This window comes from Salminus brasiliensis, chromosome 1, assembly GCF_030463535.1.
Source record: "Salminus brasiliensis chromosome 1, fSalBra1.hap2, whole genome shotgun sequence".
NCBI lineage: Eukaryota > Metazoa > Chordata > Actinopteri > Characiformes > Bryconidae > Salminus > Salminus brasiliensis.
In genome coordinates, this window is record NC_132878.1 from 60,445,657 (window position 1) to 60,470,979 (window position 25,323).

Here is a 25,323-nt window from a genome sequence, read left to right on the forward strand (position 1 = left end):
GGTCACCTGAGCGCGCTTGGCGCCTCTGCGGGACGTGTGCGTTGGTCCAGCGTGTGTAAACAAACACGGATGCGGAGAGGAGCGCGCGGCCTTGTCCAGCATGGTGAAGTGTGTGGTCCAGGGCTGTCAGAACCAGAGTGATCTGAAGCCTGGTGAGATGCCCACTCGGGCCCGAAAGCGCTTCTTCAGTTTCCCCGCCGATAAGGGCCGCGTGAAAGTGTGGCTGGCCGCGCTGCGGGAGGGCGAGCTCTTCGCCACTGACCACTGTCAGATCTGCGAGGACCACTTTCTCCCCGAGCACATCACAGCGTGCGGGATACACCCCGACGCCATCCCCATCACTCCTCCGTTAGAGGGGGCTCTGGCGACCTCCGCTGATGAGCACGGAGAGCTGTCGGACCCGGCTGAGGTGGTTGTAAGTACACTCTTAAGAAACAACAACAACAAAACTAGGGTTCTAGATAGTAGTGAAAATGGGGGCGGTGGGTTGATGTGATGTGATGTGACGTCACGGCAGTACCTTGCTGTGGCGCGAAGTGCAGACGGAGGACCGGAAGTGATTTTGTAGCTACGTAAAAGCACTAACTCGAATCTAACCGGGGAACAACGAAGAGGTTATATTGAGTACCAAAAGCTGTTGTTCACAGAGGGGGGGGATAAATGCAAGAAACTGACCGAAAAACGGCGGCAAAATGGCTTGGGAACCTTCGTCTTCGGTCGCGAGGACGGAAAGTGCTCGTGTGTGCAGTGACCACTTCGTCAAAGCTACTGTAACTAGTTAACTTGTGTCTCACTGCTTCCTCACTTCACGTTATTAACTGTGTTGGCTATGACTGAAATGAATGCCTGGTCCCTCACTAGTGTTTCCCAACACACTGCTCTAATTCTGCTCTCATTACCACCCCCTGAATCTCTGAAAGGGCTTATGTATAAGCAGGGAAGTACTTACAGTACCACTGAAATATACAGGACCTGTCCCGTGCTGCCCCTAAAGTATCAGGGCAGAATGTGTACGCAAATCGCTCCCTCAGTTTATCAATCCTTCCCTACAATTTAATAAGTAGTTTCCTCTGTTTAACCATTAAATTCCGTCATTTTAACTAAAGCGTCTCCTCTCAGCTGAGGGACTGTGTTTTTAAATGGTTAAATTTGGAGGATGTTCTACAGGTAGGAGAACGTAGTGTTGGGAGTCTTGCCATGCCTCTCCCTGGTGTAGTGCTGTGCGCTTGCCCGGCCCTGGAACTGAACCCCACAGTGTTAGCATAGAGTCAGTGCTCGCTACACTGCACCAAACAGTGAATGTTGAGTTTGGAAAACTGGCTCATCACCAGTCGCATAAACACACCAGGGGCTGTTGATGATGACGACGGCAGGGTTGTGGCTTTGATACCTGTTGGGCCCTTGAGCAAGGCCCTTAACCTACTCTGCTCTCTGGGAGCCGCAGCAATGGCTGCCCACTGTTCTGGGCGCGTGTGTTCACTGTATGAATGAGTTAAAGGCAGAGGCCGCGTTGCCTTTGTGCTGTTTGCTGAGCAGCAGTTGAACACTTTAGGGTCTCTGTTTTTACTGTAAAGAGTTGCTGCTCTTTCTGCAGAGGTCTGATTAGTTTTTGGTGTTTTCTCTGCATAGCAGCAAGAGACTAGCAGTGCCCTCTGGTCTGCAATCAATTGATGTTGTGACCTACGAGTAGGCTATGGAAGATTGTGGTGCCCTCAGAATCACCACTGAGACTGAGAAAATGGTTGATAATGGTCTGAAAATAGGCATCCATTGTAAATTGGTCACAACTATTGTTTTGCAGGGTGAAACTTTTGCAACCATCTAATCCCGCTGTCGTTGTTTTTTCCAAGGCTGCCCTAGCGCGTTAAATGACATTGAGTCTGTAGACTGAGCTCCTACAGTTAACCTCTGTTATCAGAAAGTTGAGCCCATGTCAAAGGCATCGTATCTACAAGAAAAGAAGATGAAGTCCAGAGATGATCGACAGAGCCTCACAGAAGTTACAGAGGTCTTCCTGGATCTCCATGGTGAAAAGCAAACAACAGTCATTGTGGGTCGGTGACCCAACCACTAATAAAGTTTTATGCCTCCATACTTTTGTTGGCTTGCGCTTGTTTTCTTGCGGAGAAGGATGCCTGGAGGACAAAGTTGTTTGTCTTAAGCCTCAGTAGCAGGCAAGTCGTTCAGTCGTTGATCCTCTTCGTGGCATAAGGATCACAGCCAACCTCTCTCTGGTAATATTGTCTAAACTAGCCCAGTACAGGCGTCTCTCCATCTCGTCCGTTCTGTTTTGTTTTCTGCCCTCCATCTAGATTTTGCACCTTGCCAGTCACATGACCCTGCAGCATGTAGTAAAACACTTTTTGGTTTTACGTTGATTGCCTTTAAGAAATGTTCTTTAAAGAGAGATTATTAGGATTAGAACAGGTTCTTTATCATAGAGAACAGACACGCAAACAGCCGTAGAACCGCTTATGCATTCAGATTCATTGTCCTTCTGTATATGTAATTTCTATCATTCTGTTTATTTACTGAATTAAAAAAAAGTTTCTTTTATTCAGGCCACGTTCTTTTCCAGTGTGTTAAATTCACTAAACAGTTTTGTATAAACACATGCAGAAGTGTGCATTAATAATGAATGCTTATCTACAAAGTTCACTGAAGAAATGTCACTTGTTTGCTGTTGATTACTGTTTGAGCAGAGGTTCCTGCATCCAAATAAAGAATTTATTTTCCCCTCCCTACCAAAGACTGAAATTCCAGCAGATGACGACATTGATCATGACGAAGATGACAATGACGATGATTATGATGGTGAGGAGGAGGAGGAGGAGGAAGAAGAAGATGATGATGATGATGACTGTGATTGCGCTGAGACTGGCCCCCCCTGCATAGATGATGAAGCTGAGAGGGAGTGGCTTGTCAGGCTGTAAGTTGCATTCTCTGCATTCTTCCCTGACACCCATCACAAATCAGACATGGACAGACTTAGAAGTTGGATCTCTAAAATTATCACTTGTGGTTGCATGAATCATGTTGTTACAATTAGTTTCTTTGTGTTTTTAATCATAATTTGTTTTGTTGCTTCAGTCAAGATAATCTCAACTATTCCACAGAACAGAAAAGTGATCGTGCAAAACCGGGTATGATTATTATGTGATTTTTATTTGTTATTTATTATTTGCATGAAGTTTATTTATTGTTATTATTATTGTTGTTATTATTATTATTATTTGTGTGTAATCTAATGGTAGTCAAGTGGTGGTGTTTTTTTTTGTTTTGTTTTTTCTTTTGTGTGTGTTTTGTTTTTATTTTTCCCCCATGCTCCTTTCTTCAGGTTACTCTTACCGCTCAGAGGTAACACTGGGAAAACTGACCAAGCGCTTCATGGACCTGCTTCACTCTGCGCCAGAAGGAATTCTCGACCTTAATGAGGCAACACAAAAATTAGGCACACGGAAAAGGCGTGTGTACGACATCACCAACGTGCTGAATGGTATTAAACTCATCACGAAGAAGTCGAAAAATAAGATCCAGTGGGTGTAAGTACAGACTTGTACAGACAGGCATAAATCCACATTTCTGAATCGATCCAGGATGTTTGGAACATTTGAACGTTACTAGTAGTGCTAGGTGGTCTGCCGGGTCGTTTGGTATATCGGTTAGAATCCATGCTACGGTCTGCTTTTCTGTAATACTGTAATACCATAATGCAACAAAAGTGTAGAACAAATTTTAGTTTGTAGATGCATTACAAATGTTTAGTGTTGCCAACTTGCCCAGTCTGTTGCTAGATTTAATCCCTTTTTTATTTTCAAAAATAAGAATCTCTCTCTCTCTCTCTCTCTCTGAGACAGAGCAGTACATTCAGTCCACATGGCAGCTCACAGAAATGTGAATCAGCTGTGCTACGCAAGCCTTGTTTGGCTGCAGGAGTGACTGTTGCACTTCACAAAATAGATGGCATAATGTGGAAATACTGAAGCAACATCTCCAGACATCAGCCAGGAAGTTAAAGCTTGGGCGCAAGTGGGTCTTCCAAATGGACAATGACTCAAAGCATACTGCCAAACTGCTTACAAAGTGGCTTAAGGAGAACAAAGTCTATGTTTTGGAGTGGCCAACAAAGCCCTGATCCCAATACTATTAAAAATGTAAGGGCAAAGCTAAAAAAACATGTACGAGCAAGGCGGCCTACAAACATTGGCTCAGTTACATTAGTTCTGTTGAGAGGAATGGGTAAAAATTCTGGAAGGATATCCAAAACGTTTGACCCAAGTCATACGGTTTAAGGGCAATAGTACCAAATACTAATGAAATGTATTTAAACTTTTACCTTTAAAGAAAGTAATAAAATGCCTTAATTTTCCTCTCTTGTTATTCTGGCATTTAGCAAATAGAAATAATTTAGGTAAATCTAATTGACCTAAAACGGAAATAAATTATTCTGATTTCGCATATTGTGTAATGCATATTGTCTTAGTCATAGTGTCTTGTTATGTAGTGTATGTAAACTTCTGGTTTCAACTGTATAAAAGTGCTTTCCTGGTTTGAGAACTTCCCGCTTATCCTGCTTTTAGAAGAGCATAACCTGGTTTGTGTGTTTACAGTGTGGTCTCCTGTTTCATTGCACATGTGTGCTCTAGTGTAGTTAAATCTCTTTCCTTCTCTTTTTGTTTAAGGGGCCCAACTCCAATTAGCTGTTTTAAAGGCCAGTGGAAGACTAAGGTGAAGGTTGATCTGCTGAACCTGAAGACCATGGAGGAGGCTTTGGACTGGCTCATCAAAGACTGTGCTCAGCAGCTCTTTGCCCTGACAGACATCAAAGGCAATGCCAAATATCCTCTAATGCCTCTGGTTCTTCTGCTTTGAGCAGAGTAATGCAAATAACAGTACAGCAGATCACGATTCCTGTGATCTATTAAATATGAAGTAACATTGGGCATGTCAAAGTCTGGGATGTAAGACAGTAACTGAACAGTCTAGATGCAGGACTACTCAGCTACTTTGATAAGGGCCTGATGTCTGGGTTAGAGTTTGCCTGTGCAGTATGCTGTATCCATGGAAGATCCATCTTGCCTATGACAAGATTTTCAGAGTCGGATTCCAACGTCTTTGGGTCAATTACCACAGGAAAGTGAACTATTTTGATTACCATAAGCATATTAGGCATGTGGTCTTGAGGTTTGGGCTCATTTAATCCAATATGTCTCCAGACTTCTCTGGTATTCTCTGGTGAATTCAAGCTATGGTTGGGTGGTTCCCCCTTTTCATATTGTCTCAAAACATTACTGTGGTATACAGTTTTACCTGTGTTTAAGTGGCTTCTGAACAACCTTCTGTACAATACTTGGAAATTAACCTGTAAAACATCCTGTTTTGTAATCACTATTTGTAAAGCTTAAAGCTGCAGTAGCACAAAAAACAGCTGGTTTAATTCTAAGGAATGAAAAGCTGTTTAAAATGATAATGTAAAAATGAATTAGGCTGTCTTAAGCCAGAAGAGGTGGTTTCTTTAGCCAATATGGACAAATCCTCTTAATACCCTTCATTTCAGGAGAAATGTTGGATGAGCAGGTGTCTGTGTGTGTGCCTCTTTAGCTTTGTGTCTCAAAGGAAAAGGAACCCAAAACTCTGGAGGAAATTCTTGTTTTTCTTTTTTTTTCTTTTTTTTCCCCAGTAAACTTCTGTTGCCTTGTCCTTAACTGTAGTTGCACCTCAGCTTATGTGACATATGAAGACATCTGTCGGATCGATGTCTTCCAGGATCAGACTGTGATAGCCATTAAGGCCCCTGAGGAGACCAAGCTGGAGGTCCCAACGCCCACTGAGGTATTCTAAGAAAAAATGCATGGAGTGTAGATTAAAGAACAGACATGTGTATTAAATCTATGACTGTGTGTGAATAACCCCTTGCATGTCTAATTCAAATGGAAAAACTAATTAAGAAAGCATTCTGCTTTATTGGTGTAGCTCATTTATTTATTTGTTTATGTAAAACGTGCCCCCCCCCCCTCCCCTTGCCTATTTTATTCCAGGACTCTATTCAGATCCACCTGAAGGGCAGCAGAGGACCCATTCATGTGCTGACATGCGAGATGGGTGGGCAGGGCAGCATCATAGAGTCAGTAGGCAGCGCTCCAGAGCATCTTAAAAAAGGCCATTTTCTTACGCTGGAGGAGAGCAGGATACAGACTACACCACTCCCCACAGGTTAAGATCGTAGTGCGCATTTGCTAATTTAAAAAGAATTCCAAGCAAACATTTGATGCCCCCAAAGCAGAGAGGTTATCATTTGGATTTTTACCCCCTCCATTTCTCTGGGAGTCAGCAACCCCATTGGCAGTACAGACTGCATAAAGTCCAACTTGTAGAACTCAAATACAGAATTTTGTTGAACAGTTAGACTGTCTGAAAGGACTACATGTCACTGCAGTAAAATGTTCAGTTGTTGCTATAAGTATGCTTGGAGAATTTCATTTGTTAAAAAAAAAAAAAAAAAAGGTAAAAATATGGTGGATGGACCACGATGAGTTAAGCTTTATTTTTATATGCATTAATTGATCATTCCCTGTCAGTGGTGGGTGTGTTTTTTTTTTTTTTTTTTTTTTTTTTTTTTAATAGGACACTTTTTTTGTTGTTCATCTATTTGTACTGTAATATTTTACTACAAAAATCAAAGTTTTCTGAGAAAAATGGAAATATACAAAATGTGAAAGAGTAAAGAACAGCAAGAGTATGTGTATACATTATAATAATGTTCTCATACATGAAAGCTTAGTTTATGAAACGAAAGGCATATTTATATTACTCTTGCTATCAGTGTGAAGATGGCTCATTAATATTAAAATGCACATTTACTTGATAAAGAAACATTGTTCATAGTCAGTAATCGCATCAATAAAAAGTACTTTTTTGTTTGCATTCTCAATTGATGTTTAGAATTTGTGTAAATATTGGTCATCATATTACTTGTTGCTTGATCATAATTTGTCACAATATATTTTCCAAAAAAACATTCAATCCATACTTGTTTAAAATAATGCAAAAATTTAATGACTGTCCATGAACAGCATTGGCAAAGTATTTAAACACGTTAAGAGATGCAGCGCTGGAAAGGTCATCACATATACACATACAGTTGCTCTGCAACCAAACTCCAAATTGCTTTTTAAAACAAGGATCTAGCAGATTTGGCCTTTACTGTGAAAAGGCCACACCCATTTTATCTGACGTACGAGGAATCCCTGCTCAGCATGCTAGGAAAATTATATTGCACTGGAGTGAGTTGGCCGACAGTGAAAGGAAACATATTTAGTTACTCTCTTATTCTATAAAAATGATTTGTAAATATCTTACATGAGGTCATCACTGAACAAGAGCTGAGAACGTCAACTAATCTGCGGCTTTTCCACTTCGGTTTTTAAAACTGCCAGTCTCAGTGTCCACTGATTATCTGACTTCAGTCAGTGATGAAGTGTACAAATGTAACGGGGAAGGCTCCTCTTCTGGTAGGATCCCCTTCGATGTGGCCCACCTAAAAGATACAAGCAAATAATAGAAACACAGGTAAATAAAAATGTACATCGAGGGAAGTCCATCCTCACCACTGTATTCATCCTGTATTTGGAAACTTCTGCTAAATCATAATGGCAAAGCCCATCAAATTGTTAATTTCCAGCTAGAAATCTGGTAGTTTCAGTATGAACGAAACATGGCAGTGTGTTCGAGTTTGTTCACTCACCCACCACTCCTTGTCTTCTTCCCCTTCCACTATGATCACCTCTCCCTCAGCAAAGGTCAGCTCATCTGGGTTGTCAGCCAGACATTTATAGATTGCTTTCACACGTTTAGGTTTCTGTTTCTGTTACAGACAGAACATTACGTTCAGTATCGGCTGTTCAACAGACGGTTTGTTTCTATATATTTTTCATTTAACCATTAACCAGGAAAACCTCATTCTGGTCTCTTTTTTTCAATATTTACATGTGCTATATGTTGGAAGTCTGTCCAAAACTGTCCAACTGCTGTATATTTCCATTCATAATCATACTGTAACAGGCTTTTTTTTATTTTTATTTTTTTTTTTTTTTTACTGCTTATTTAGAGACTCACAGCTTGGGGCACTCTGGGCTTAGGCACTGGGGGTGGGGCTGGGGGTGACATGGGTGCAGGATTACGAGGTGGGGAAGGACCATCCTTTTCTGTTTTTTCTGTTCAAAATGTAAAGAAAGAAAAATAAATAAATCATATTAGTTTTGTCTCCAAAACACAGTGTATCTACAAAAATACAGTATGTTCTTATAATTGCAGGAATAGGAAAAATCTTCACTTTCAATGGAAGTCAGTGTAAGGAGATCTTATTCTAAGTTATTTTGGGGCATTTCTATTGGTCCAGTGGTCATGACTCTGACACAATTTACAAACAACTCCCAGAGTTGTATTATATCAAAAAGAGGGGATTTTTGCCAGACAACAACAAAATGTATACACATTCACCAAGCACTTCGATATGAACACCTGTACAGCTACTCATTCATGCAGTTATCTAATCAGCCCATCATGTGGCAGCACTGCAATGCATAAAACCATACAAATATGGGCAAACAGCTTCAGGTAATGTTCACATCAACCATCAGAAAAACTAGGGGTGGCAAATTGGCTGGTTTGAGTGTTTCTACAACTTCTGATCTAGATTTCTCCAGCAGCCTCTATTATGTTTATTCAGAATGGTGCAATAACAGTTCTGCCAACAGGAACACTTTCTTAATGAGATGGGTGAACAGAGAATGGCTGGACTGGTTCCAGCTGTCAGAAAGGCTACGGTAACTCTGATTTACACTCTACAATTGTGGTGAGCAGAACACATCCAACCTTAAGGTGGATGGACAACAACAGCACAAGATCACGTCGGGTTCCACTTTAGTCAGCCAAGAACAGAAAGCTGAGGCTGCAGTGACCGACCGTAGGATCAGAATTTGGCACTAACAGCATGAAGACCCGGCTTGTCTTGTGCCAAGGCAGGACGGCTATTTTTAGCATGATAATGCGCCGTCACATAGCAAATGTCTTCTAGTTTCTGAACATAAGATCTAATGAATTCTATCTGGGGCAAAAAAAACATTCATCTTGACAAGAATTCAACAGTTAAACTGCTAACAATAACTGTTATTGTAAGTCTTTGGTATAGGGTCCTTTTGGATCTTGCCTGGGCAACTGAGTAGGACCAAACTGGTAGACAAAATGTCAAAGCAGCAAAATTGCGTGTAAGTACAGGTCTTTTAAAGACAGGTGGATTTTTCTGAAACTTTTTTTGGATCCAAAATCCATAGAACATCTTTGGGATGTGGTAGAACGGGAGATTTGCAACATTAAAGTGCTCCTGAGAAATCTGCAGGAACTGAGTGATGCAATCATATCACCATGGCCCAGAATCTCAGAGGAATGTAAAACCTTAAAGAATCCTTACCATGAATAACCAAAGCTGTTTTAAGAGCAAAGGGGGCCCTGCTCAGTATTAGTGTAGTGTTCCTAATAAAGTGCTCATCGTCTGTGAATGTATGTCTTTTCATGTCATGTATTCTCTAATGTTCTTAACATACCTGGTACAGGATTGGGTCTAGGCCGGCTCGGTTGTGTTTTCTGAAGACCTTTCTCACTCCTGAAATGATAAACATGAGCTTTCAGTCAACATTAGAAAGGGATTATATTACAGCAGTTAAATTGTAGTCAGTTATTCATTTGTTAAATGTTAAATCATGACACTAATAAAGGGTGGCACAGCATCAACTTGTACTGAACAGCAAATTGCATGACAAATATCCATATATATTATAACACATTTATAATAACAAACACAAAATATGTAACACATTTAAAAATATAAAAACAATATGATATGAAACTCAGTTACACAGTTACACGGTTGTTTTTTGCTGTTACAATTGCTTAACGTTTTCATATTTAAATAATTGTGTAAATAAGTGAAAATTATTAAAAACTCCTGACTTGGTGGAATGTGCTTTGGTAGAAAGGCTCCAGGCTCCATGCTCCATGAGAGCAATTTTATACATGTAAATATTTGTGAAAATAACTGATATGACTAATATTACCCTGTGGGCGGTTTGAGTGCAGGGCCTCTAAACTGGAAGGGAATAGGCGGTGCTGTGGGTTTGTATGGGGGTGCAGGTGGTACTGGTGGAGGAGGGGGTACTGGAATAAATGGAGGCACAGATGGCATCTGATTGACAGGTGGCAATGATGGCATGGGGGGCACCGGAGGCAGAGGTATGTTCTTAGTGTGGATCCGAGCCTCCATGGGGCTAGGCTTCTTGACTACTGGAGGAGGTGGCGGCGGCGGTGGAGCCGGAGGGAGGACTGCAGGAGACATAACACAACGTAGTAAACACAGCCTCTGGAAAAACACTATTTTCATCAAACCCCAAAGAACAGTTTCTGTGTCTTTCATGACATAAAAAAAATCATAAATAAACAAATCACTATGGCCTGTGTAAAATCTGACCAACCAACAGGAGTCAGGACTTGGTAACACCCTGTTACTAAGAAATCACAGTGCTTTTCAGTTCTTGTAGTTCTGAGATATTCTTAGGAGATCTTGCTGCACAACTTTGTCTAAGGTCTGTCCACAAATGGTTTGATATTTGTATCCAGAATTTGCTGGTATTTTGTAAAATCCATTTGTTTTTCTACCCATGCAGTACTGCCAATGCCACTGGGGGCAATGCAACTCCAAAACATGATACATCCACCCCCATGCTTCACAGTTGGCAAGGTGTTTTCTTCATGAAATGCAGTTCCTTTTTTCTCCAGATGTACCTTTGCTAAAAGGCCACTGTACCTTTTTCCTCTCGTTCTAAGATTGAGTTTGCTTCTTTAGCTTTGCACTGGAACTATAATGCCAATGTAGCTAACAAGTAATTGAAGAGAATACCCTATGTCTGACCAATTAGCATAGTGTAGATTTCATGCCTAAAAAGTTGCTTTGTGTGAACCATGTTGAGTTGTTAAGTGATCTCATATAGACTTGTGTGTTGTTTTGGTGCTATATGACAGTAGTTCTATAACAGGAATAAAAATCAGCCTTGTGGAATAGCTACTACTGTTCTTTGGTAACTGACAAAGTTTTGACAAAGTAATTTTTTTTCCTTAAAAATGGTCATGTAAAAAAAATGGTTTGCATAGCTTTCAGACTGAGCGACCCTCAACCTGTGAGGTAACTGAGGCCAGCCACTTACCATACTCTGGACTGGTGGGGTTAAGGGGATCTGAAGAGGATCTCTGTCTCCCCACCGCTTCTATAGGCTTCCAGACACCGTTTCCTGAAAATCATAACATCCATAAGCACAGTACCAATTTCTTCTGTTTGTTTTACAATGTTGAGGTTAAGGTTAGTGCTTACCTGGGGGCGTGTTGCGCGGAGGTAGCTGTGGGAGGGGGACAGGGAGTGTGCTAGACGGAAGGGGGCTGAGGTCCATTACAGTCCCATAGGTTTCATTACACATCATGCTGGGGATAAAGCCCCTCTGCTTTTCCCGGACCGCACTGACCACGTCCCGTGCCAGGGCAGCCATATTGGGCTGCATGGGGCCACTACCGGGCACAAAGCAGCTGAGAGGGCGTTCTTCCCGCTTCTGAGGGATAGGCTACCGCAAATCCGGAAAAAGAACATATTCAAATAAAGCTGTTTGAACAGATTACATACAATTTTGTAGCTGAATAACAATGTCAGATCTGTGGACTAAATAATAACCCTTGTGTAATGCAGGAACTGTGCGAGCGAATCTCACCTTATCTTCCATTTCATCATCGCTCTCATCCAGGTCTTCATTGTGCAGACACCATTCATACTCCACGTGCACATGGACATTAAATTTGCCAGTCTGCGCCTGAGTCAACTGCCAGGGACAGAGCAGTAGTAGAGCTCATATAGGAGCTTTCAAAATGAGACACAGGTCTTGTAGCTCATTTTTTTGCAGAACAACATCTCTCTCTCTTTTGAGAAATTTGAAGGGAATTCCACTCATTTCTTTACAGTGGCCATGATAGAAACCAGGGTTGTAATTTCTACAACTTAAATATAGCCATTTTAATTATTAGCCCAAATGACTAGTCAAATTACATGTCTTGAGAGATTTCATACTACATGTAATATTAATAATGACAAGTAATGGTCAGGAAAAAAATGCCCTGCAGGTGTGAATGAGCTTTTTATTATTCTAGGTGTAATCGCATCTCAAAAAAATATCACCATGACACACTATGAACAATTCTGAATCTGCAAGCTTCTGTAAAACCCATTACACATTTTACACTATGCTTACATCTTGCAACTGTGATTTAATTCTGACAAAATTAAGGGGAATTTCACTTTAAGACCCACCAAATATTTCATTAATACTTGGCATTGTCGCTTTTAAGCATTCCTATTGGTCCATTCATCATGATATTCTGACACAATGTTAAGAACAACTGACAGATTCACAATATGTCAAAAGGTAAAAATAATGATATGTTAAGTATTAATGAAATATCGACTTGGTGGCTCTTAACGTAAAATGCATTATATATTTGCAGTTTGACTTGCTTTATCAGTGTTAAGAAGACACATAGTCAGCTGTGACAATGCAACCTAAAGAAGCGCTCTCCATTTGTGTAAATCAAAGATGTACTTACCAGCTCCTGACACTGTGTGTGTTTCAGCCGCCTGGCCAAGTCTAGAGGAGTCTCTCCAGCTTCATTGGCTGTGGGGACAGGTAACATGAATAAACAGAGCATGAAAGAGCATGAAAGATTGATGCCACATGTTTACCATACAAAAAGCCAGAGGTGATAAAATGATTTGGCTTTTTATGAAGGGTCAGTGCTGGTGCTTACTGATGGTGACAGAGGCCTTGCCCCGTAGCAGAAGTTTCAGACATTCACTGCTGTCTGTCAGGCAGCAGTAGTGCAGTGCTGTGCTTCCTTTTGCAGTTTGTTTGTCCAGATTCCCACTACACACACACACACACACACACACACACACACATAAGCATCATGTGGAAAAAACTGTGGAAAAATCTATTGAATTTGATGCTGCAACACCATCACAATGCTGTTGTACCTGTTCTGTGCAAGGAAGTCTACAATATGGAGGGAGTTTCTGTCCACCATTCGTACTGCCAGGTGCAATGCTGTCTCACCCGGCTCCTGCCAGAGTAAGCAGAGAAAGCCATTTAGAATAACTAGTGACACTGTTTACTTTAAATAAGATCTACAAATTCACAATTGTGGTTGTTAATAAACATACATGTAATAAAAGCACATTTCCTCCAAAAATAATCATTCCATAGCACTGAAATATATTTAATGTGGATTAACAGCAGAATTGAGTCAGGCTGTCCTTGTCAAAACAAAACTGCACATTTCCATGTTTTCACTTTTGGACATAATTGCCAAAAATATCTTTAGAAGCATGTTTTTCCTATTTACTAGATTTCAACAGTGGAAATCTGCATGATCACAGTTGTGCTAAAAGTTTAAAAAATGCCTAAAGGTCTAAAGGCCTAAAGTCTAAAGTTTGTCTGTATATGTTCGTAAATGCATGTACGTTTACATAATCATCTTAGTAGTGTGGTTTTAAAATCCTCCGTTTCTTGTTAGCCTTGTAGCTCCAGAGTGCAACTAACAAAGCAAGCTTTAGACACCAATCATGTTTGATGTCATCACTGGTGGTAACATGAAAATGTATTATGTTCATTTGCAAACCCTACTGCAAAAAATAGGGTGCTTCAGCTGTCTGTGGACAATGCCACTGTTTCACTCACATGTTCGTTGGGCAAGGGTAAGGTCTCAGTTAGATCCACTCCTTCTGCGTACACCTGCAGCAGGGAGAAGATATCCCGGCTTTTTACGGCATCGTACAGACTCCGTAGCTTGGCAGCCGCATCGATACGTCTGCGCTGGGCAAAGCGCTTCTCTGTGTACTTAGCTGTGATGAAGTCTTTCCGGCTCTGCCTGATGGTCAGATACAATGTACAGACAATCAGGTCTAAAGTGTATTTTGGGCTGGTTTGGTAGACAGGGATCAAGCTTCATCATTAACTGTATTTTCTTTTCCATGGAAAATTTCCAGGCTCAAGTGAATCAGTCCAAAATCTTAAAGCAACAGTTTCACAATAAATAAATAAACAATTATAGATTTTTTTTTTCTTCAAAATTGGTAGTTGGCACTGACATTAAGAGGAGGGTATGGATGCCTCACTTGCATGAATGAAGTGAGCTCACTGATAAGACTGTCACTCACATGTCACTAGAGGGGGTTGGTTTGGATATGTCCTCTCCTGACAATTTGGCCTCCATGATGTCATTGAAGCCTGCATTTCCCACATTCCTGGCCAGCTGCCAAGAGAGTGGCAGAGTTATGAGCCACCTATTGAGTAACTGAGGTCGACTGTTAATGCTGGAAACTTAGAAAGACTTACCAACAGTTCTGATGTTCCAAGCACATCTAAAGTAAGAGACTGTATTCTGGAATAGTGCACGCCCATTTCCCGATGGATGCCAGAGCATTCAATGCAGATCAGGACACCCAGGTTAGTGGAAAGCCACGTTGGATCTGCAAAAATAATGTGCAGATTTTTAAAGAGTTTAAAGAGCTACGGCTAATTAAACTATATGCACTTGAAACAGGCTATATATTCTATATAAACCAAACAACAACAGCTTTTTCTCTCTTGTTCTGAAGAGTTCTTCCTCTTAGGAGTAAAAAGGAGATCAACGTCAAGATTAAACGAAGAGAACATAATAGGCTCAAATGAGAAAAGCATGAGATCTCTTTTTGCACTGACAGACAGCTGAAACTACACCGCATTCTGAGATGTAGAAGAGAGCTATGAAAGAAATAATGAGACCTTGCACTTTCTGAGGTGAGATCAGTCTAACAAAAAAGTGTTAAGTCACATTATTTTTGATCAAAGTGAGAAAACCCAAGGGGTGTTTCTCAGGAGCTTGCTTAAGTCAGTCAGTCATGCATGCACGTTCATTAGAAAATGAAGGACACGCCCAGACCATTCTTACAGTGGTCTGATGAACGCATTTTGGTGATTTTTGAGGAGTGTTTTATCATATGCGTGCTTTGTGTTTTCTGTTTAAACTTTGCTGAAGGCTTCACTTAACACCCAAGTTTACTATAATATTTAAAAAATATAAATATATATCAAAATGTGTTCCCATGGGCTTTAAAACTCACATGCATCTTTTTGCTGCAAATAAAGAAGATAAGCAACTGCTATAATTTGTAGTTATGACCTTTCATGTTTGAATGAGATTCCCACTCACATTAATCTTCGGCCACAACAAGCCAGAAAGGCTGTTTTATTTCACACGTATCAAAGATGTGAACGTGGCTTCAATCACACTACGCACCACCACATCACACCAACAAAAAATGTTGGTTAAGCCATTTACTCTTTGCTCTTATCTACTTAAGCATGTTTAAATGTTCATATTTCCACTTTTACTTTGGAGTAAAACCTGGTGTCTATACTTTTAGTTACAGTACAGTGTATGTGTACTTTTACACCCCTGCATATCTTACAGTGTTAGAAACCACATAAGTAAGTGGTGATAAGCTTTCTTTACTTGTTAGAATCATTAGCCCCACAGTTCCAAAATGCAAAATAAAAGGAGATAACATCAGACAACAAACACGGCTTGCACGACACAATCATGCTAGTATGCTACTGGTTCTAATGTCCTCTGTGTTTTTGTCAAAGACAGCTGTGGCCCTGTTTGGGAGGGAAAGTTCTGTGGAGGCTAAGGGTGAAGCAGTGGAGTGGATGACTCACTCTGAGCTCCGCAGTCACAGCACACATCGTTCCCACTCATCCTCTTCACCTCACTCACGATGGCCTTGGTCAGTTCCTGCACGATGTTGTTTTCTCCCTCGTCCTGATCCCCTTTAAAGGCATTGTTCAAGGCCTCCTCCTTACTGTTCTGCAGAACGGACACCCATCTGCAGAACGGTTTCAATAGTTTTCAACATAAATTAGGAAGCGGATTCATTTACTGTCATCTGTTTCTTTTTCACACATTTCTATGATTCCACACACACTGAAACTCACATCTGACACTCTGTCTCATCATCTGCTTGAAAATGATATGTTCTGTCATCTGTTAAAAAAAACCCAAAATAAATAATCAGGAAGCAAGATTCAGGCATTCATGGACAGTGACAGTGTGCATCATGTCTGCGACGTAGATGACTCACGGGATATGAGATCAAAGCTCTTCTTCTCTTCTGGGTTGCATTTCACTTGGCAGGTTAACAGGTTGAGTTTGGCTGGTGGTGCGTTAGGCTGTAAAGAAAGGGGAGGGATGGTACAGGCTCAGTAATAAGTGCTACACAATTCATCTCATTCATCTTTTCAACAAACTCAACCTTTCCTGCACAGTGTTGCCATAAGACAACTATTCCTTCCTTTAATTCCATGCCTAGCTTTACACTGTTTGTGAAAGATGTGTGTATATGCTTTTATCTGATCACATGTCTTCATTTTATTCACACACACATATCACACAGTGAGGCCTTGCTTTTGAAGCCCTCTCAAAGTGTAGGCATAATTCAATACATCATATGTCCAACTGTTTCTTCATCTACTTTCATCTAGTTTCTCACTTTGCTGACACAGATATGCAAATGCACTGCAAATGCAAATTTACTGTAGTTGCATGCTTACTATTCATGATTTTCTATGTCTAGATACATGATGTGGGTTTATCCAATGGCAGTGTACTGGCATACAGTACCCACACTTTCACTTAAGTTGAGTTTCTCTGTGCTTTTCACACCCCTGTGTGTCAAAAACAGTGTCAAAGTAACTTGTAGCTCTAGTGCAAACCGTAATGAAAGCAAACTTCAGACACCAAACAAGGTACTGTTTAACCACCGTTCTGTAAAATTAGTATATGTTAGTACATCATGTATAAGTGTTTAATGTCTAGATAATGTAAGCTTTTACAGTGTATTGGTGTGACCCTATTGTATGCAATGCAGCTTGCCCTTCTAGTGCTGCATGCTGTTGCCATATGCATGCTGTTGCAACATACAGAGTACCATCCATCCAAAATATATACTTAGATTTTTTATGATTAATTATGCCATCAAAAGGAGATTTCATAATACATGCAGCACCTACTATGAAAGTGATATGTCAGGTATGCAGTAATGAGAGCAAAAAATGCAAGTCTGGACCCGCTGATCAGTTCTCAGCACTGAAGTATGGATAAACGTGGCAACAGTTCCTGATAATCTAGAGCACTCCTCGAGTTCACCTAATGTGTCTTATAGTGTAAAACAGTCTCAGATGCAAACAAAATGCACCTTCAGTAGGCTATTCCTCTCCTGTCAGAGACTGCTGAGGTTGTGAATCCAGTCAGTTGTTCTCTGTGCACATTTCTCCCTGTCAGAATGTGCTTCTTTCCTCTTATCTTGTCTTTTCTGACTCCACAGTAACCCCACACAGACATATTATCAGTCTCAAAGGTTCCACCTTTAAGAAGGAATCTGGTATGGCTCTTTATGTTACTTACTGTTCCGTGGCAAATGGTCAGAAATCCATTCTTCACTGAGCACTTTCTTTTCTGCCATACTTTCCTCAACCTGAACAAAACAGGAGATGTTCAACACGTTGGTACAAAACCATCACCAAATATTGAATTGTAAATAAATAATTACATATTCAGTTTAGTACAAAAATGAATGTATTGGGTATCAAACAATAGAACGGTAATATCTATTGCTTAGCGTAAGGCTTTTTCCTTACCCTTCACTGCGCTTGGAGAGCATCCCGGAACGTTCAGTGCCATAAGCCTTGTTGCCCTGTAGCTGGTGTAGACTGTAGCCTGTGTTCTGCTTGGCCTGAGAGTCCTGTCAAATCCAAATACAAGCAGTTCCAGTTATGGAACATGGTTAAACATGGTTTTATAAAGCTTTAAACATGGTTTTATAAAGCTTATATATATAAGCATTAAATGAATGTTACTCTTGATACTTTATAAAATGAAGAACCTCACATCTTTCTGCTCTGTTTGCAAGGATGACTTTAGAACATCTCGAAGCTGAGTCAGCTGCTTCCTCTCCCCATCTTGCACCTGTTTAATCTGATGAGACAAATGAGAGACTAAAACAAAATGCCTCAAACAGTGTACGGTACAAAGCAAACAGGCTGAGATGGTGAAGTTGACTCACTGCTGTTAAGTCTGTGGACAGTTTTTCCATGGCTGGTTTGAGATTTTCCACAACTTTCAACCCATCCTGAAAGAAACTGGATAGAAATAGGGTTGGAGGTTACTGGCTCATTTCAACCAACTGACAAAGTGAGGTGAGAGAATGATCTATGCTTCTGATTTGAGGACATTTCAAATACTCACTTGCACTGGGCATGGAAATACTTGATAAGATTATGCACAAGGTCTACCCCTTTCTTGGTTTTGATTTCGTTCACTTTGAGGAGATACTGAAAGACAGAACAGGCCTCAGAACAAGAGAACAGAGATGCCTTCTGAAATAACACTGTCACAGCCTAGAACATTGGAAAGTTAGGGGTGCTGACTTTAACCCTGCTCAATAAAATGATCATGTCAAATATCATATGCCGTCAAGAGCTGTCATGACAGATTCGTAATAATATAGCCGTCATGTTACCATTATCGTTAACTGTCATGATAGATAGTACTGTGTTTCAAGATCCCCGATCTCTTTCTCACATCCCAGGCCACAGCTGATTAATAAGTGAACTGCACTCCTCACCTCACACATCTGCAGCTGAAAGATACGCCTCTCTTTCTCCATCTCTTCTGCAATCTCTCCTCCACTGATCTCCGTCCTGATCATGCCGTGCTGCTTGGCGTGCTCCCGCTTCTCCTTCTCAATTTTATTCCTATACAATAAAAAAAAAAAAACAGAGCACACCCCTGCCATTAGATTTTGTCATCAGATACATCAACTACAGCACTGATGATTAACATATGATCACATGATGAACCTAGGCTAACCTTAGTGATCAAACCCCCTAAGCCAACACAGACTTGCTGCTTGTTGTGTTTTGTCACCAGAGCCTTAAACTGTGAGTAAGACATTCCAGAGCACTCCACGTGTGACAATGAGGTTGAGCCTGCTATGAGATTACTGCTGTTTGTTCAAGGCACGGCTTCACAGCATGATAAGCAACTGTGCTACAAGGCCAACCCACTAACTCAAAGGTCTGAAGTGACTCTGCACTATAGGCACTGTTATGGTGAATGCAAATCAATATGGCAACAATGATTAGCATTAGCAGAGGGCCTGTATTCCCTTTTAGGTGAACGGCTTTCGGTGAAAATTCAAAGTCCACAATTAGCTGAAATGTAAAGAGCAAGGTTTAGAGCTCTGAGGCTAAAGTTGTGCTAGCTACTAAATAAATCATCACACACTTGCCTCAGACTGTGTTGAGTTGTTAAGTATTTTCTACACTCGACTACTGTATCACAGTTTCATCTATAAAAATAGACAAATGAAAGGAAGAGCGGGGCACAAGTTAGCCCAGCGTCAAATGTAACAGATTTTTTTTATGTCGTTAAACAGGTCCAAGTAGAACGTGCTTTTGGTCATCTTCACATATTCCTAAAAGCAACATAAAATGAAAGGTTTGACCATAGATAGACAGACAGCCAGCTAGCTAGCTAGCTAGATAGATAGATAGATAGATAGAGAGATAGAGAGACAGATAGATATTTCTAAAGATTAAGTAAATATTAGTAACGATTTTTAAGTTTTTTTTTATTACTGAGTTACAGATAACAGATTGCAGATGACTAACTCACGCTAAGAGCTAACCAGACTAAAGTAGGTAGTAAGGCAAATATATTTTCCTCATGCTGATATTAGTTTCACTGTGGTCAAAAGTACATGTACCTTTCACTTCTTGTACTTATTTGTGTCTAGATGTTCTATATTACACTAATTATTTTGATTTACCCAACTTTATAGTGCCTGTTACAATTAGTCCTTCCATCTTTTACTTTTAAATAATGTAAGCAAATGTTTAGCAAAAGATAAAATCATTAGGCTGTGCCCGCTCTCTCAAACACTACATAGCTAACAGTAGTAGTAGCTGCCATCTTTAAGTTTGAATGGGTCCAAACTTTAGACTAAGACCACATCTATTTAAAATTGACAGAATTTCAGCTCATTTTGAGTAAAGTGTGTGATGATTAAGATTAGCAGTCCGATGCAGTTTATTAGTAAGAATATGCTCAAGCTTTAGCTTTGTACCTTAGCAGGAGGAATACTAAAGAAGCAAAATTCAGGCAACAAATACATCTTTTCAGATCAACTGCAATTTGGAAAACAGGAGAACTGTGAAAATCTGCTGCTGAACTATTCTTTTACCACACGGATCCACGAATCATATATATTAGCAAATGTTTTACAGCAAGGAAACACAGGTGTCATAGAAATGTTCCACTTCTACTGGCACCTGAAATTTGACCTGCTTATACAATTACCTGTTGTCTCCTCTGTATCCGCCCAACCAAACTTGGTATTCTAGTTTGCAGAGTTGTTCTTTAACTCTCAAAAAAAAGAGAAAAGGCTACAACAAGGCTCCACCACACAGTAACTGAAAACTGCCATAACTCCAGTGCTTATCTAGGCTGTGATCACTGCACTGTAACTCCCATTCACCTGACTACGCCCCACCTCCAGCCCGCCAAAATATCACACTCTAAATAACAGAAACATGAAGCAAGGAGGAAATCTCGTTGTCTGGTGCTTACACTTTGGTTTCATAGTCTTTCCAGGCTTTGTCAAAAGGCTTCTTTAGATCCTGCCAACACAAAAGAAGGATCATTCTTTTTTACTGCTGGTACCATGTTGTGTAGGTATTGTACTGCAATTCTTATGTATTCCTTACTAATGACCTGTGTTATTTGACATTACTGTAATAAACATATGCTTTTCTGAGCATGACATGGTTATCATCAGTATTAAAAGAACACTGAACAGCTACATGTTTCACCTTCCCGTTGTGGTTGGTGTGGCGCAACAGATAACACCACTACCTGCCAGTGAGCTACCACACCATATGGGAGACTGGGGTTCGATTCCCGGTCTGGGTGACTGTGCAGCGCTACACCAATAAGAGTCCTTGGGCAAGACTCCTAACAGTGCATTGACCCTCCTCTGTAATATGAGTAACCTTGTACGTCGCTCTGGATAAGAGCGTCAGATAAATGCCATGAATGAAAATGAATTACAAAGAGTAGAACTAGACTGTCTAAACTGTAAATTAGTGGAGCTTATTTACAAATAATAGTTTTTTTGTAATCTGTGGTTCGTACACTGTGACACACTGATGGAAACATCAAAGTATTGTGATACAATATTTTCTATACAGTACATTTATGACTTTAAAGAATAAAATTCTGCCTAGGCATGGATGTCCTCATACTTGTGGTAAGTCAACAATTAGCTGAAATGTAAAGCGCAAGGTTTGGAGCTCTGAAGCTAAAGTTGTGCTTGAGTTGTTAAGTATTTTCTACACTCGACTGTGTGGTTTCTTATGCTGTATAACAGTTTCATCTATAAAAATAGACAAATGAAAGGGAGAGCGGGGTTAGCCCAGTTAGCCCAGCGTCAAATGTAACAGATTTTTTTATGTCGTTAAACAGGTCCAAGTCGAATGTGCTTTTGGTCATCTTCACATATTCCTAAGCAACTTAAATATTTAAAATGTGAGGCTTTACCATAAACAGATAGCTAGCTAGATAGATAAATAGATATTTCTAAAGATTCAGTAAATATTAGTAACGATTTTTAAGTTTTTTTTATTACTGAGTTACAGATAACAGATTGCAGATGACTAACTCACGCTAAGAGCTAGCCAGACTAAAGTAGGTAGTAAGGCAGTGCAATGAAGCAAATATATTTTTATGCAAATATATTTTCCTCATACTGATATTAGTTGTTTCACTGCGGTCAAAAGTTCATGTACCACTTGCCACAGCCTTCTTTCACTTCTCGTACTTATTACATACTTGTTCTTCTTGTAATTCCATTTTGTCTACTTTAGGGACTCATTTGGTATTAAAATGTAAGTACAGATATATAAAGTCTTTGACAACATTATATCACACACACATGAATACATGCTTAAACTCTAATACATAAACCCTCATGCATTACCATTAATTATCACTAAAATAACAGCAGTGCAAATAATAGCAATATTATCATAATACTTGCAATACGTGATATTATAACCACTGTATAATTTATATGCCATTAAAATGAGTATATTCCATGATATTATTATTATTACACAGTAAACAACAACAACAATTAAACTGTACAGGTGACGTTCAGGTACCCCTTTCACTCCTTTCAGGTCTCCCTTCAGCAGACTGTCTAAAGGAAAAGTGATGATGTTGTTCATGTTCTGCAGCTGTGAACACACAGTGAGACAGACAGGTTAGGTTCAGCATGATGAACTGCTTGGTGACGAAGAAACCTCTGTTTTCAATTACTGTAGTTAGTGTGTGTGTGTGTGTGAGTGTGATTTCTGTGTGGTCTTATTAAGACTATACTGTGGTGTGTTTAAGAAGTATTATGCTAGGGCACAGTGTTGAGAGACAGTGTTAAAGCGAATGTGAAAGCCAGAGCACAGTGTGAGAACAGTGAATAGAGGCAGATGCAAAAAAACAGCACCATTCACTAACACTGGCCTTGTATGGAAAAGCAACACAATGATTGCTCTGGTTCCCACAGCATCCAGCCTGGGACGGAGCAGCTAAATGAGAGGCTAGACAGAGGCAGTGATAGGATACTGAGAAAGAGAGAGTGACAGGAAGGGGGGTAAAGCAGGTTAATATAGTGAGAAAGAACAGGAGAGAGAGAAGGAGAATGTGTGTGTGTGAGAGAAAGAAAGATACAGAGCGAGAAAGACAGAGAGAGAATGTGTGTGCATGTGAGAGGGAGAGAGAGACTCACAAGGTTCTTGAAGAGAGCAGTGAGCTCTTTGGTGAAGACAGAAAATTTACTAAAGGCCGCAGCCATGTCTGGGTCATCTCTGTACACATAGGCCTCTCCAAACTTCTCCAAAGCCTGAATGTACTGCTCCTCATTCTCTACATGAACTGACAACACACACACACACATCAAAAACATAATTCATTGTGTTTTTAGGGAAAAAACAACTTGAAAGCAATAGCAGTCTGCAGTGAAGCTGACTCTGACTCCTACACTCCTTATTATATCCACGGTGAGTCTTAGTCATTTAAAGGTCATATTCCAGTGGCAATGAGCCATTTTATGTGATTTACAAGCAAATGAGGGAAACATCACATATACAAATATTCAGAATATGTGACTAATCAAGCTTCTAATAAAGCAATAATTATGTAATGCTTGTAATAATGTACCAACAATTTGTGGTTTGTTGTTGATGTTTTGTTGGCAGGGGTCATTCTACAAACCCAGAGAGAGTGAGGACAATTATGCTCTCTCAGCCACAGATGGTTATGGCATCACTGAGGATTCCCAATCATAGCGTGAGGATAGTCTGTTTAATTGCTTATCAATTCTCAGTTGGAGGATTTTAAGGGAGAACAATTCATGAACTTTCATGAACACTAAATAGCTGCCACGAAGAGAAGTTTAACACAAGAGCATGCAGTCTGTACTGACTTCACCATACAAACACTACTCTTATCAGACCATTTCTCACAGCCTAAACCAACTAGCTGTTATCACACTAATCTGCTTCATGCTTTACTGCCTGCTAAAGGAACAACATCTGCTCTATATTATAGAAAATTAATTCCATTTAGGAGCAGTTCCAGTAGCAGTTGTACCATTAACCCAAAATTAGCCTTTTGCTAAATGCCTATTCATATAAATGCATTAGATGGCATTATGCAGGCGGTTTAAAGTGACAGTTTGATGTAAAAAAAAAAAATTAAATAAAATTTTAAAAACCTTAAATGTCTTAAATGTTGATAATGGTGAAATAAAGTTTTTTTGTTGTTGTTTTTTGCCTAATCACACTATAGATAGAATGGAAAGATGACCTTTACATATTAAATACATTTTACACTGTCTGTATAGAACTGTACACAAATTGTAATAGGCTTTCCTAGAGCAGAGCATTTCATACCAAAAACACTCTGAATGTATTTGTTTACAAAATTATGTAGAAATAAAAATAATTCACATCTGGGTAATGAGTTAAGTCAATAGAAAGTCAATATAAACTTAAAACAACATACTAAAAGGTAGTGTAGGGTCATATAAAAACCTTAACATAACATAACATTTAGAAAACAGCAATGTCATTTTACATTTATATCCCATGAAATCAGCAAAACATTTGTGATATAATAACATAATATAATGGATCTCTGGAATGTGGCAGTTGGTGTTACAGTCTCTAATTCAAGTTGATTTTTAAACAAAAGCTGCTTTACTTCATTTCTACCCTGATATGATTTAATCTAATCAAGCACAAAATACACAGATATATCTCTTGCTGTGTTTAAGTGTGTTCACTGTGAGTCAATCTCCTCAAAAGTGATCAGATGCGAGACACAGTGCATATCTACGACACACCAAAACCACATAAGCAAGTCTATTTGAAATGACTTAACAACACACCATGGTTTGAGGGAAGGGTGGGATGATTTAGGCGTGCAGTTACCGGTGCATGCTTAAAGCATGACAAACAAGATCAAGCATTTTTATTACAAGATTAAAAGATTGATGCAGAGATGCAGTTATCACAGTGGTTAAAAGCTTCCAAGCTTACTTGTTAGCTACATTGGCCTCCAGAGCCATCATCACTCCAGAGCCAAAAATAAAAAGGCAAACTTCAGACACCTGTAATGCTTTAAGGAGAAAGCGATAAGAGGAGATAGAAGCCAAAAAGCTGGACAGATGACTGAAGGAGTGCTGAGATTTTAGCGTGTTATTAAAGGGGAACCTCAGAGTAAATGCTGATTAGACAGAGACAGAGGAGACGCTTGAGAGTGGAAAGAGGAAGCGTAAGTGAGGCTTGCTGAGGCAGGTAGCAATGTGTACAGGCGGAATGAACGGAATGTGAAACACAACTCAGAACTGTTTCCCCCCCTAAGAGATCACCTATCTTTCTCCTTTTAACGAGAGTAACCGTGACCTAAATCAGTGACCTTGGTTTTGCAGACAAAAGACAAAAGGGACTATGCAATTTAGGCTCATATATGAAGCATAGATGGACAAGCTATGGTCCAAAACCACTGCTTCTCCTTAAGCAT

General features: G+C 39.9%; 3 protein-coding genes across 8 annotated transcripts in view; 1 reads left to right on the top strand and 2 right to left on the bottom strand.

Moving 5' to 3' along the window:
* mboat2b (membrane bound O-acyltransferase domain containing 2b) overlaps positions 1 to 26 on the bottom strand; it is a 50,542-nt gene extending 50,516 nt beyond the window's left edge. The window contains exon 1 of the mRNA XM_072684565.1: positions 7 to 26. The gene's annotated coding sequence lies outside the window, so the exon portion shown is untranslated. The remainder of the gene's footprint in view (positions 1 to 6) is intronic.
* On the top strand, positions 1 to 6,931 carry e2f6 (E2F transcription factor 6). Its single transcript, XM_072684577.1, has 7 exons — positions 1 to 415; positions 2,751 to 2,929; positions 3,091 to 3,143; positions 3,338 to 3,542; positions 4,683 to 4,838; positions 5,718 to 5,832; positions 6,039 to 6,931. The coding sequence occupies exons 1-7, from the start codon at positions 101 to 103 to the stop codon at positions 6,216 to 6,218; spliced, it is 1,203 nt and encodes a 400-aa protein (XP_072540678.1). The 5' UTR covers positions 1 to 100; the 3' UTR covers positions 6,219 to 6,931.
* The window catches only part of asap2b (ArfGAP with SH3 domain, ankyrin repeat and PH domain 2b), a 25,538-nt gene continuing 5,891 nt past the window's right edge, over positions 5,677 to 25,323 (bottom strand). For 3 of the 6 annotated variants that reach the window (XM_072684495.1, XM_072684512.1, XM_072684503.1), the window contains 26 exons: positions 23,027 to 23,172; positions 22,407 to 22,481; positions 20,815 to 20,864; positions 18,809 to 18,938; positions 18,430 to 18,515; positions 18,248 to 18,323; positions 18,073 to 18,159; positions 17,823 to 17,926; positions 17,590 to 17,659; positions 16,268 to 16,355; positions 16,122 to 16,170; positions 15,846 to 16,012; positions 14,481 to 14,614; positions 14,303 to 14,397; positions 13,824 to 14,013; positions 13,121 to 13,206; positions 12,895 to 13,010; positions 12,694 to 12,761; positions 11,808 to 11,915; positions 11,420 to 11,663; positions 11,256 to 11,339; positions 10,113 to 10,377; positions 9,603 to 9,661; positions 8,116 to 8,213; positions 7,749 to 7,864; positions 7,031 to 7,537 (listed from right to left, as the gene is read on the bottom strand). In XM_072684495.1, coding sequence (XP_072540596.1) covers positions 7,453 to 7,537; positions 7,749 to 7,864; positions 8,116 to 8,213; positions 9,603 to 9,661; positions 10,113 to 10,377; positions 11,256 to 11,339; positions 11,420 to 11,663; positions 11,808 to 11,915; positions 12,694 to 12,761; positions 12,895 to 13,010; positions 13,121 to 13,206; positions 13,824 to 14,013; positions 14,303 to 14,397; positions 14,481 to 14,614; positions 15,846 to 16,012; positions 16,122 to 16,170; positions 16,268 to 16,355; positions 17,590 to 17,659; positions 17,823 to 17,926; positions 18,073 to 18,159; positions 18,248 to 18,323; positions 18,430 to 18,515; positions 18,809 to 18,938; positions 20,815 to 20,864; positions 22,407 to 22,481; positions 23,027 to 23,172 — 2,876 coding nt within the window. In that variant the 3' untranslated portion in view covers positions 7,031 to 7,452. Of the gene's footprint in view, positions 5,838 to 7,030; positions 7,538 to 7,744; positions 7,865 to 8,115; positions 8,214 to 9,602; positions 9,662 to 10,112; positions 10,378 to 11,255; positions 11,340 to 11,419; positions 11,664 to 11,807; positions 11,916 to 12,693; positions 12,762 to 12,894; positions 13,011 to 13,120; positions 13,207 to 13,823; positions 14,014 to 14,302; positions 14,398 to 14,480; positions 14,615 to 15,845; positions 16,013 to 16,121; positions 16,171 to 16,267; positions 16,356 to 17,589; positions 17,660 to 17,822; positions 17,927 to 18,072; positions 18,160 to 18,247; positions 18,324 to 18,429; positions 18,516 to 18,808; positions 18,939 to 20,544; positions 20,788 to 20,814; positions 20,865 to 22,406; positions 22,482 to 23,026; positions 23,173 to 25,323 lie in introns of those variants that run through there. The other 3 variants (XR_011979956.1, XM_072684525.1, XM_072684533.1) reach the window with 3 other exon arrangements.